General features: G+C 37.3%; 1 protein-coding gene across 2 annotated transcripts in view; it reads right to left on the reverse strand.

The window, feature by feature from the left end:
• Positions 1 to 923: 923 nt before the first annotated feature.
• The window catches only part of PPHLN1 (periphilin 1), a 61,457-nt gene continuing 50,129 nt past the window's right edge, over positions 924 to 12,251 (reverse strand). For both annotated transcript variants that reach the window (XM_064702580.1, XM_064702582.1), the window contains exon 10: positions 924 to 1,502. In XM_064702580.1, coding sequence (XP_064558650.1) covers positions 1,293 to 1,502 — 210 coding nt within the window. In that variant the 3' untranslated portion in view covers positions 924 to 1,292. The remainder of the gene's footprint in view (positions 1,503 to 12,251) is intronic.

Consider the following 12,251-nt stretch of genomic DNA (forward strand, 5'->3'; position numbering starts at 1 on the left):
CAGAGGAAGACCAGGCCCATCTACACCACAACTGGAAAACTACACCCTTCTACAGGGCCATGGCTTTAACAGAACCACTCTTGTCACTCCAGGAGGACTGCAGCCACCATTTAATCAGACTGTTACCAACACACTGACCAACAGGGTGTAAGGTTGTATTCTGACTCTGTCGTTGTTTTGTATCTCTGCATTTTTATTTTAATTTTCCTAGTAAAGAACTGTTATTCCTATTCCCATATCTTTGCCTGAAAGTCCCTTAATTTCAAAATTATAATAATTCAGAGGAGAGGGGTTTACATTTTCCATTTCAAGAGAGGCTCCTGCCTTCTTAGCAGACACCTGTCTTTTCAAACCAAGACACCTGGGTTTACTGAAGAGATGGTCCTGCTCACTTTCCTTGTCCATCCTTGACACCCCAAATCCTGCTCCTTCTTAAAGCTGGAAATAAAGATTACACACAGCCTCCTTATTGTTAAAACTGATGGATGAAAAGGCTTGAGAAGTTGTAAGTGGGGAGAGCAACAGAGTAGGAAAAGTGACCTTTCCCTGCTCAGTGCCTGCCCATAGCTACATTCTGTACAGTGTAGTTAAAAACAGAGCAAACAGTAACAAAAAATGGAATCCATCCTACATAATACTGCTTACTAGTAGTGAGTCATGATATGGAAAACATCAAAATTTAAAAGGCATTTTGTAGAACCTGCAATTAGAACAAAAATACAGCACTTTTTACAACAAGTAGTTAATTATTCTGGCAGTCAGACGAGAGATAAATCCTAGTGTAATTTTACAGAATTCAGCTGATTTTTTAAATTAAACCAGGCTAAATAATTTAAATCATAATTGTGACCAATTTTGCGAGTTTTCCCTTCCTATAGCATGTATGATAACAAGACATATTTGTGCATAACTTGAGGAATGAGAGCAGCTTCATGTAATTTTAATAAAAAATACAATGCTTCAATTACACTTGTAAGCATCAAAACGTAAGTGTACAGACATCAGACTGATCATTTTTTCCAAGGTAACTGGAAAGGTTTCAAAAACAGTTCATTGCTTTACAGCATTTTTGAAAAGAACATCCTTTCAAAGGAATATATGTCAACAAGAACAGGTAGGATGAATACAATTGTGGAGACCACAGCGGACAAGGGAACAGCCACCTGGGCTACTGGAAAGGAGCACAGGCCTTGCGTTCAAACCTCAAACAAAAGTTCCTCTTTCCCCACAAAAAGCAGATTTATGGACTATGGCAGACACAATGAAGAGGATCTAAAAGCATATTTTTGTCCTTAGTATGAGCCCTCTTTGAAGGGCTCAGACACATCTTGGTTGGCAGCATCGTACTGAGCAATGAAATGTTTGAGTTCTTCAATGCATCGCTCACCTATCTCATGCAAATTCTGCCTCAGGGCAAACTGAATGGACTTCTCTAAAGATGGATCTTTATCAATTAGCATCTTCACTACCATGCCAAAGGTTTCACAGTCTTGTCTGTAGACCTAGAAACAACACATTTTAGAAAATTATTAAATGCAAAAGTCTTTACATTAGCACATTATTTACATCAACCCTTATTGAGTTAGATCCAAACGTAACAAAGGATATTGGATTTAACCTGAATTTTAGCTGTAAAACTTACTGACCATTTCCTCTCTTCTGACTTGTGCTAATAAAAATGTAACTAGCTCAGCACTATCTGGATACCAAAAATAACTTTTATAAGGTGAAATATCATAATAGAGAAATTAAGTACTCCTTGCAGCAATATTTAATAAATAACAGTAAAGCAAAGTACAAATGCTAAACCAGATTTCCTTTTAATTTCAATATATTTAAAATTAAACTGTGAAATGTCTAGCAATCTCAATCTCCATACAAAGCACCAATAATTTAGTTTGTAATCCTTCCTAATACTTCAGATATAAGTTGTGTTTAAATAATTTCACCAAATTTTGTTTATTGGATATCTGTTTCTTATAGAACTTCTTGACAAAGAAGACTTTAATTAGTTTGGATGCTTTTAATCACTAAGGATTAAAGAAGTCCTGGCAGTGGTTTACCTGAATCCATCTCCCACAAAGAATGGAGAGTTTGCAAGCTAGTCATGCACCACATTTGAGATGAACTAACTTTTCATTATCTCTGCAATTGTTTGCAGCAACAAACACAAGCATATGCATAATTAAAATATAATAAACGTATGCATAATAAACATATGCATAAATTGCATACTCTTATGCAATTTCCAAAGCAAATCAGCAACGTTTCAATTTTTTTTCCAAATTCCAGCTAAGTTTATTCATCTGAACACCCAGCAAAAAAGGAACTTTTCAAAGTCTTCCAACTGCCAGATGCAACTCATTTTCAAACCTCTTAGGCCAATTTCCATTTACAAAATACATTAGCTTTTTGACTGAAGATAAGTAAGTTTTCTATCTCCATACATCTTTTCTTGAGGAAAAAAAGCTTAAATGTTGATATTCTTCCAAGTATGATTATCTTTTGGTATTGTCTGCTTGTCTTAGAACTTGTTTTTCACAGAGATGTGCAACTCTTTCACACTCACCTGTATTGTGGACAGAAATGATCCAACTGTATGTAAGCAATTCCCCTTTACTAAAAACGAAATAAAAAACCATACAAAGCACACCCATCCCTCCCCCAGTGAAAACCCACCCTAAGAACCCATTAATAAGGACCAGTCTGAGGTCAGCTCAAGCATCTTCATGTCAGAAAAACAGCAAAAAGCCCCAACATTATGTACAAAACTAAACTATTATTAGAAACACAATGATTACCACAATACCTTTAATGAAGATAATTCTTAAATGCTTAATAGCATAGTCTAGGAAAACAATTTAGGAGCAGACCCACTTTTCAAACACTGGTTGGCAAATAAAAGAGAATCTTTTGGAAGGAACTAAACTTCAGCGGAGAGTAACAAGTCAAAAAGAAGAGTGTAGCCCAAATCAAACTTGAGACAAACATTTTTAAGTGTGGAAATGCACGTGGCATATTTCCAGAGAGGGGTTTGTTTCCTGCTTTATAGTTCTTTGGTAGTAAAACAACAGCACAAAACCCAGACTCTCAGAGCTTATGTTCCACAGCAAGTAAAACATGGTACTCTGTAAAAACTTCAAATGGAGGAAATCTGTGTTACTTTTTTCTCTCTTCCCAAAGGAAAAGTTCAGAAAGAGCTGCACAGGGAGGCACCCAAAGTGACAACTGAAGAAAATGCTCTACTTTTCATGGGTCTGCAAACTAAAGGCAAATAGTGCTACCTGCTACTTCACCCACACACCACACAGAACTAGCCCAGATGAAATTCTGTGACTCTTAGCATATAAATACTGGCTTGAGCTAAGCACATTTTTCTTCCAAATTTTCACAAAAGAAGACTTGGAAGAGAATCAAGAGAACCCTTATCATTGCTGAATCCAAAAAGTCACTTTGCTGTCACAACAATCTGGAAACTAAACACCTTCACCAAAGAAATGAACATTTTCAATATTTTGTGACAAAAGACTTTTAAAAAATAGAATTTACCTAAACTGGGGGAAGAGGGCGAAGGTGGAGCAGGAAGGCACTTTTAACAACAGAAAACAAAGGAAACAGCTCAGCTCCTCTAACAATAATTGAGCAATTTTCTCTCAACAAGCTTTCTGCCCCAGCTGCTAATTCTGATCCTGGTACAATCTGCCTCCATCACAATTGTGCTGATAAATCTATTTGTATAGCTGCAACGTAAATTGCATCACTGAGATGTTCCCTTTTAAAATTACTTCCCCCCCACCCCATTAATGTGATTCAGTGATTCAATTCTAAAACCAGATGCATCAGCACAACTGAAAGAACTGTGAGCCATGGTCTTAAAGTGAAAACTTCACAAAATAGTTTCCTTCTGAAGTCAAGGCACAGCTACCAACTTCCAGAGATTTGATACTTTGCTTTACAGAAGGAAATGGCAATTATCAACTACAAGAATATCAATACAGAATATGTTAATTAATTACAGCTTAACAGTACAATCAATTACTTGAAAAAAATTACTTTCAGTGCTTTGTCAAAGCACTGAAAGCTCTTGAAAGAAAAGGGAACAGTGGCATGACATTAATATCTATCTTTAGAGAGAATAAAAGGAGGCTATTTCTGACAAATGAGAATGTGATGCTTGAAGAAGAAAAAAAATTGCAGAAAGGATTCCAACCATGCAGAAAGAGCTCTCTGTTGGAGAAAAATACTGGAAGAACTTGTGACCCACAACATATGAAAATAACTCTATCTTTAAAATTCCAGCTGATATTGATTTTGAGCTCAGACCATAGAAAGCTCATCTGTAAACATCTGGAACTAAAACCTGAAAATGATTCCATGTGTGGAGAAAGAAGAAATAACATTTTTAAAATGAAAAACAAGAAAGGGAATGATACCAATGACATGATTACTCTGTCTGACATATAAATCGGATAATCCTGAAAACAGCTAGAGCCACAGGGCTCTCATTTACCGTGGCACTAGCACACATTCTGACCTAAGATACAGCACCAGCATAATGGAAAGAGCGTGTAAAACTTTACTAAGTGGATGAAGAAAAAGTAGAAACAGCTGTTCTACTTCCAAATATGTAAATACAATATTAAATACACACACTGTATATATCTATATATAAAGAGATATATGCGTGCTTGCTTCTCCTATGCACAGCAAGTATTTAAGCTGAATTCAAGTTCTTTGAAGTGTTTTCCAAAATCAGCACATCTGGCATCTGTGAGGTCACAGGATCACAAATATGCATACTTTTATATTATTCTCATGGAATTTTAGAATGTTACGTGATAAGGGCATAGAGGCTCTGGCTGAGATCAGCCCTTTGCTGTGACATTCTCTGTGTAAGCACCTGATGCAAATATAAAGTTGTGATGCACCTGCAATATGTTAGTGAACACACCTCATTCATTGAGAAAGTTAAACCAAAATTTACACTTAGAGCTGTTTAAATATAGCTAAAAGACATTTACTTCCAGACCTAGTTAGGAGCAATGGAGATGTCAGTTGCCCAGGTTGGAGGCCATCAAGCCCTACAACTCCCCAGGCAGAATGAAACTTTTGAGAACTCCCTCATCTACATCTATGCCAAGTTTTCACAGTGAGCTTCAAAGTGCCATCAACAGTGTCTTGGATTACAATGTATGACACTGACATGGAAAAATTATGGATAGCAAACACTCTCTTCTTCCAGCTCAGCTGAGGAATGAAACAGGAAGAAAGAGGGGCAGAAGCAGGCATATGGGGACTGCTCATGTCTTTGACTGCTATATCCCTCTTTCAATGATAATCTAAAAGTGGTCTTAGCTTAAACTGAAGGATAAATGGCTTTGCTGATGGGTGAAATTACACATGGCCAGGGACAACATGCCTACTACTCACTGACAGAGCCCATATAATTTTCTGACTAGGACAGCACTATGTTTTTCTTCAAAACTGATCCAGAGCCACACATACACTTTGTGCAAAAGAGCTGTTGGACAATATAAACAGTAATGACAACAATGCAAATTAGAACTTAGGATGTCCTCCTCTGCAAATAACTACAGGCTACAAGAATCATAAGAGCAATTTTGATCTCAAAATCTTGCATACCTGGCCAGCTTTATTTCAACAGCAAGATCAAACAATGGTATTCAAAGGGGATGAGGACAAGCCTTATTTCAACCCATGCACCCAGTTTCCTTAGCTTAGCTCTACAGTCTGTGCAAAGAAGTTTATTTAACTTCTCAAGGTTACTCAGAACAGCTAAAACCACAGTATCTATTCTAAACAGGCTTTTAGGAAAAGGGAAACAAGAGAGAAATTCTCTGATAATTGGAATGACTCTCTGGAAGACTGGTCCCACCAGGATACAAAAGTTAGCCTCTGCATCTTACATGTCCACAGCTTCTAGAAAGTAGAACTGAGTAGCAAATGCAAATTTCTCCTGATTTAGAAAGAACTCAAATGAATCTCCACTTCTCATTTCTGGGAGAACTGTTCTAAACTGTGCTTTATTTTATATGCAGGTATTAAAACACTTAGCTCTCCAAATACGGTTTTGAATTAATATGACACTATGGCACTGGTTTTGAGTGCTTTTGGATTCATGCACACAAGAAAACCTCTTCCACAGAATTCATCCAGAGACTTGCACATGCCAGGCTTGAGCAGCCATATGCAGGAGATGGGCAAACTCCAGTGCAGAAGGGGATATTTCTGCTCACAGAGACAAGCAGGACCAGCAAACATGATAAAGACCACATCCATTAGGTGGATATGATGATTTAGCAAGCAAAATTGATGCCCATGATTTAATCTGCAATTTCCAACATCTTGCTCTTTTTCCTCACAACCTTTCCTGGGGTTTTTTTTTTTGAGTATTTTTAGCATTCCATACATTTCAAGATAGATGTAACACTGTCGCCTCCACCAGAACTCCTTCAGAGCAGCACGACACAAGTCTAGACTCTGTGAGCAGCTCTGCACCATATGTACACAGCCCACCAGCAGTGCCTGTGAGTCAGTACTCATCTTCCAGATGCCTGCTCTAACTCCTCATCCAAAGGCCCAAGACCCCAAGGCTCTGTTACCACAGGGGAAGGAGGCTGTGGCTCAGAAACCACGTTAAATAGCCTGCAACCCTTAGATCCCAACTCACTTTGAGAAGACCCAACATGCCCAGCAATCACAATTTTGCATCTGTGATTCATGCAAGTACTCATTTCATGTATTATCTTCCAGAAGACAGAAGCTTTTCAGTTACTAAGGGCATATTTCCCACAACTATCAAATACTCCACGCAAGGAGGAAAGAAGCAACCTGCTCACTGGTAGTTGTTAGATTTCTCACTGAAAGGCAGAGCAACATGCAGAGCACAAGTACAGCACCAGTTTGAAAGCCATACCGTGCCCATTCCAGACACTCCATGAGCAAACTGCTGGAAATTTCCCTCACTTCAATGATGCCCCAGGGCCCCCCTACACCAGACAGAGATAACAGCTTTTGTTCCCTCACCTAAACTATGATAGCTGGTTTGGCATAGCCCTCTGGTGGTATAAACCAGGTTCTTATTTCCCCTCCTAAGCAGACCTAAAGTAAGTCTGACAAACCAGTCTTCTATTAACCCAGCCACACCTGTGCCAGGTTTTCCTAGCATGGGTGAGAACAGACTATTAGGTATAATTTTCCTTCTACTTCTAACTAAAAACAATACTGATTTTTTTTGTAATGTAGACCTAACTCTGATTGAAGATGCAGATTTGCATTTTAATTGTGCATGTAAGCTTAAGCAAATTGGGAAACTACTAAACATTGAATTGCCCCTATCACAGCTTTTTCTTTGTCAGTGGCATCTTTTAAAAGTAATTATCTCTTCCCAAATCCCTTCTTTTTCATTTATTTATGTGTTATCTTCAAATTTTTTTTCAACTATGTAAATTATATTTCATTAACTTACCCAAAATTTACTCTTCCAAACTACAATAAGTTAATCCACTACTTAAAGGGTACACAGACATTCTCATCACTGCAGTGGCAATGTAATTGTACTGTTATGTTTATGAGTACAAAATATAAGTTTATAGCTCCACAGTGCAAAGAATGCTCAGAAATGTCATTAAACCACTTGCAGACAATTTTCATGATCAAGACATTTAAAACTGATTTTCAACCATAATGAACTAATTTTTATGGTTACAAAAAACTAAATTAACATAGAACAAATTCAATGCTTGGTTATGATAGTATACATATATAGTTTACAGTGGCATACAATGTTTAACATATCAAGAAGTGTACTCTATTCCTTTCTTAAAAACACACTAACAATTTTGCCCTGTATCTATGAAATATTTTCTGCACCCATTAATCAATGTGTTTATAGACCAATTAGATACTCATTGAAATGCAAACTGAGGGAAACAAGTTATTTAATCTATTATGGAATAATGAACAATTTCATGTCAATTTGCTTCTTACTGAAGATATGCAAATTATTAAAGTTATTTGCACTTAAATGCAATTCTGCCTCCCTTTCCAATGAAACTTTCAAGTTCCCTTTTAGGCACTTCAATAGATTTAATCAACTTTCAGAAATAACCCGCAATTTTTGGCATCTAAATATCTGACTGAAAAGTCTCCTGCAAGTCCCTTGTGTGGAAGAGATGTTGATAGAGCCTTGACTTTAAAAGAGAAGGGGATTCAGATTTGAGCTCCCCTGTGCCCTCAAGGAGCAGTACTGGCAATACATGGGGGCAGCAGGTGAGCAGGGGAGGGTGCTGGGAGCCAGTTTCTGTTCAGAAGTTTACAGCGCTTCTCTTCTAGGTCACAGCATCACTCACCCCTTCCACTGAACTAATCTGATAGAGGACATGCAGTCTCAAATAGTGCCACAACACAAGGCTTTCTCTTCATTTAAAAGCAGAATTCTACTACGAAAAGTGCTCTGTAAAACTGAGGGTGGGTGTCTGTGTCAACAGTGACCAACTTTGCTGAGTTTACAAATATATTTTCAAAGCTGAAAATCTTCAAGAGTTGGCGTGGGTCCTGAGACACAATCCTGGTCTTGTACACACACTGGGCAGAATTATTGACCTGTGTGAATCCAGCTTTTGTATGACTGTTGAGGAGACCTAAAGAATAATGTAATTAAAAAGCAATAAAATGTGAAGTCCCTCAGCAAGCGCAGAGCCTGTTTACAGCTGTGGTTACCCAAGGACAGATCTGTAGAGCAAGGCTGTCATGATTCAGAACAATCATAGCAAAAGTTGGTGCTATTTAGAAAAGAGAGTCTTCATTTATGAAAGCTTACAAATTCCAAGTAGTTACTCATTGCTTTAAAAGTACTACACACAAGTTTTCAACAAGGAGTAAGAATTTATTTTAAATATATTGCTAGGAAATCCATGTGTTTTTTTAATACTATGGTGGAGGACTTGACACAAATGTTTAAATGAACAAGAACTGGTACACAACAGAAATGTACATGATTATACACTTCATTTAATGTTACATTTTGGCAAGAACAAGTGTATTATTACTTCTTCAAGAAATGTCTTGCTTAGTCAAGCAGAAGTAGCTCCCATGTGGGAGAGCAAGGACTATTATGTTACATGGTTTTACTGGAGATTATTCTTCACTAAACCAATCAGACCACATAATAACAGCATTTTAACACCAACTACAGGCCCTTGGAGACCAGTTTGTGTGTGGCCTCGATTTCATAGGCTTCTTTACAACAGATGTGTTGGATGAGGGTAGAGTTACTTCATATATTAACTTGTGTGTTCCTTAGGTAAAACAGCAGTACAAGTTTAAATTCTGCCTCTTCTTATAGAAAGTGTGTGCCTTGTGCAAGGAGATGATAAATATGAAATTTAAAAAAAACCCATTGCAATTACAATTGATCAGTTTCTAAATCTCACTGGAAGGACTGATGATCTCTTGAAGATGTGTCAATGCAGCTCATGTTTAAGAATACCCAGCTGTATGTTTAAGAATGTCATGGTACAAACAACTGTGCAGCCACGTTCAAAAGTTGTAAAAGGGTAATAACTATTTATATATCTAATAATTTCTCTTTGTTCTATAATACTACGCAAACACAGAAACTGTATTTTTGTAGGAGCATAAATGAAAACAAAATCCTAAAAACTCTCCTCTCCAACAGATGCTAGGAAACTTCCATTAGTTGAAATACACCAGTTTAGGATTAAACAGGAAATAATCAGCTTTATGCCAAAGGAAGGGCCTCACCCTACAACTTTTTATTTATAAAACAGTGAATTGATGGAAAGCCACTTCCTAAATCTGAGCCACAGTAAAGTTATTGCTCCATCCAAAACAGGAAGGGTGAAGTTTATCTGCAAAAGACTCTATGTTAATTGTCTTGTTAAAAATGCTTTAAATAATTTTCAGTAACGTCCACTGACCATAAAGGAAAGTGATATTCATTTAAGCTTCAGCAGAATGGGCTGTATATTAACAGCAATAATAAAATGACAAACCAATCTTTCTTGTCATAAAACCAGACAAATATTTTGTATGAAATGTACAGTATTTCAAAATCCACACAGATTGACTGTGTTGAAGTCAAGATGAAAAATTATGCATTTGATTCTACCCAAAACTGACTTGTGATGACTTAGTTTGTCCTCAAGAACAGTCATGCCGCTTTCAGTTTCAACAAATATCCTCAGCTACAAATATTCTCAGATTCAACAACATTCTGCATTAAGTGGGCTCATTTTTGTTAATGGGCAAGATAACATTTCACCCAGAGGTGTGGATTGCCTGTATTTTCTCCAATTGCACAATGAAAATAAGCAGTAATAAAAAACAAACAAACAAAAATAAAACCCAACAACAACTTCTTACCAATTAAGAGCAACTCTGAGCAGATTAGTAGCACAATTAACTGGCACAGCATTGCTAATACAAATTCAAAACTATTCAAAGCTGGTGGATCTGAGTTTAAGAACCAGTCCTTACAAGGAAAGATTTCCTCCCCATCACTATATAAAGAGCAACTTGAATTTTTTCTTTAATGGTTAAAAAAATACTAAAGCAAGTATGAAATTGCATGCCAAAGGGTGGCTTTTTTCATCACATATGCAGCATAAAGAAAATACTACACAAACCAAGTAAACTACTGTGTGTAATGGGCAGCTTCTCAGAAAAGAAAAGCAACAGCTGCAAGAAGAAAAACAATTACTTCGATTACCAACATTTTATGGCTTAGTTTATGTTAAACCTTACTGCTTCTGAAGGTTTTGAATTACTTCACACATTATATTAGCCTCACAAATCAGTTTTATTAGTGCCTCAATAATTAATCAAATTTTTTTCAAGTCCAAGTCACTGTCCTGCCTTTACCCTTGAAATAGTCACTCATCATTTAATTTAAGTACTCATTTCAAATCTAAAACAAAATAAACAAAATTATTTTTGAATACTTCTCTAACATTTTCTTAGCTTGTGGATAGATACATTTTTCCACATGCAGCTGTGTCAGCTGAAAATGCTATTGCCCCTTCCCAGCTGTCAGCATCCCTATGCCAGAGACCACCACCCCACTTGTTTGTGTGAGCCAGTAATATCCAGGACTACTCCTAAAATGAATTCTTAGGCAAAACCAGTCTGATTAGGTCACATGCTAGGACATCAGTTGGGCTGCAGGGAGGAATCACCTGTCCTGGGTGAGAAAGTGATGAGCAGCTATGGATGACATCTACAGAGGGCATTTATCCATAGCTTTACACTAGTGTGTCCACCTTGAGCTCATCTGGAAACACTCAAGGAACAGCCCCCTAACCCAGACAGACAAAGCATACAGGATCTGCATTTAAATGTTTGCCTATCTTAGTATGCAACTTCAGTCAAATACAAAATATATACAGAAACAGAACGTGAAGCTGGCACAATAGCTGGAGCAGGTCAGAGAACCTGTATGATGAAGCCTCATTTCTTATTGTAAATATGTTCATTACTTCTGTGTTTTAGCATTCAACACACAAACTCTCTCCTTCTAAATCTGTTCCCACAACTCAAGTTATTTTCATATCAATGTGGAAGCAGAAATCTGATCTAAAAACTGGTAAAAACAGAAAGCATGTCTCTCCCTAAAGAGAAAGCCACAAGGAGTAGAGATTGTTTTTTATGGTTAGTAAATCATATGTCTTAGGGCAGATATTACCAACTGTGGTTCCAAGGGAATGTGGTACAAGTTCTGCACTTACTGAGTGGATGTACCACTGACTGTATCCCATGGCACTTGGAATTAATTATTCAACAAATCTGGGTTACAGTCATAAGTAATACTGAAGAATCAGAGCAATTAGCTGGCTCAAAAGAGCTTGGATGGAAATCACTTGTCTTTTGGATTGGGAAAAACAAGCCCATTTTGTACTTAAAAACATCTTCTAAGAACACTGGCTCCCTATGGTCTCTTTTCAAGCTTTTCCTAATGAGACAGTTACGCAATGCTGCAGCATTTCAGCACAAGAACTGTTACCTATCAAACTTATTCAAGGAATGTCTTGTGCCCTATTCAATCCAGTGTCACTGAACATTTTCCAGAAGTTGTCTGATGGGGTGGGTGAATTGACAGAGGACAGACTGGGAGCAAACTTGGCAAGATATACGAACACACTTGTGACTTTTTGAAGTGCTTGCTTGTCTTCGGATTCTGGCATACACTGAAAAGCTTTGATTCTTTTTGA

This window comes from Zonotrichia leucophrys, chromosome 1A, assembly GCF_028769735.1.
Source record: "Zonotrichia leucophrys gambelii isolate GWCS_2022_RI chromosome 1A, RI_Zleu_2.0, whole genome shotgun sequence".
NCBI lineage: Eukaryota > Metazoa > Chordata > Aves > Passeriformes > Passerellidae > Zonotrichia > Zonotrichia leucophrys.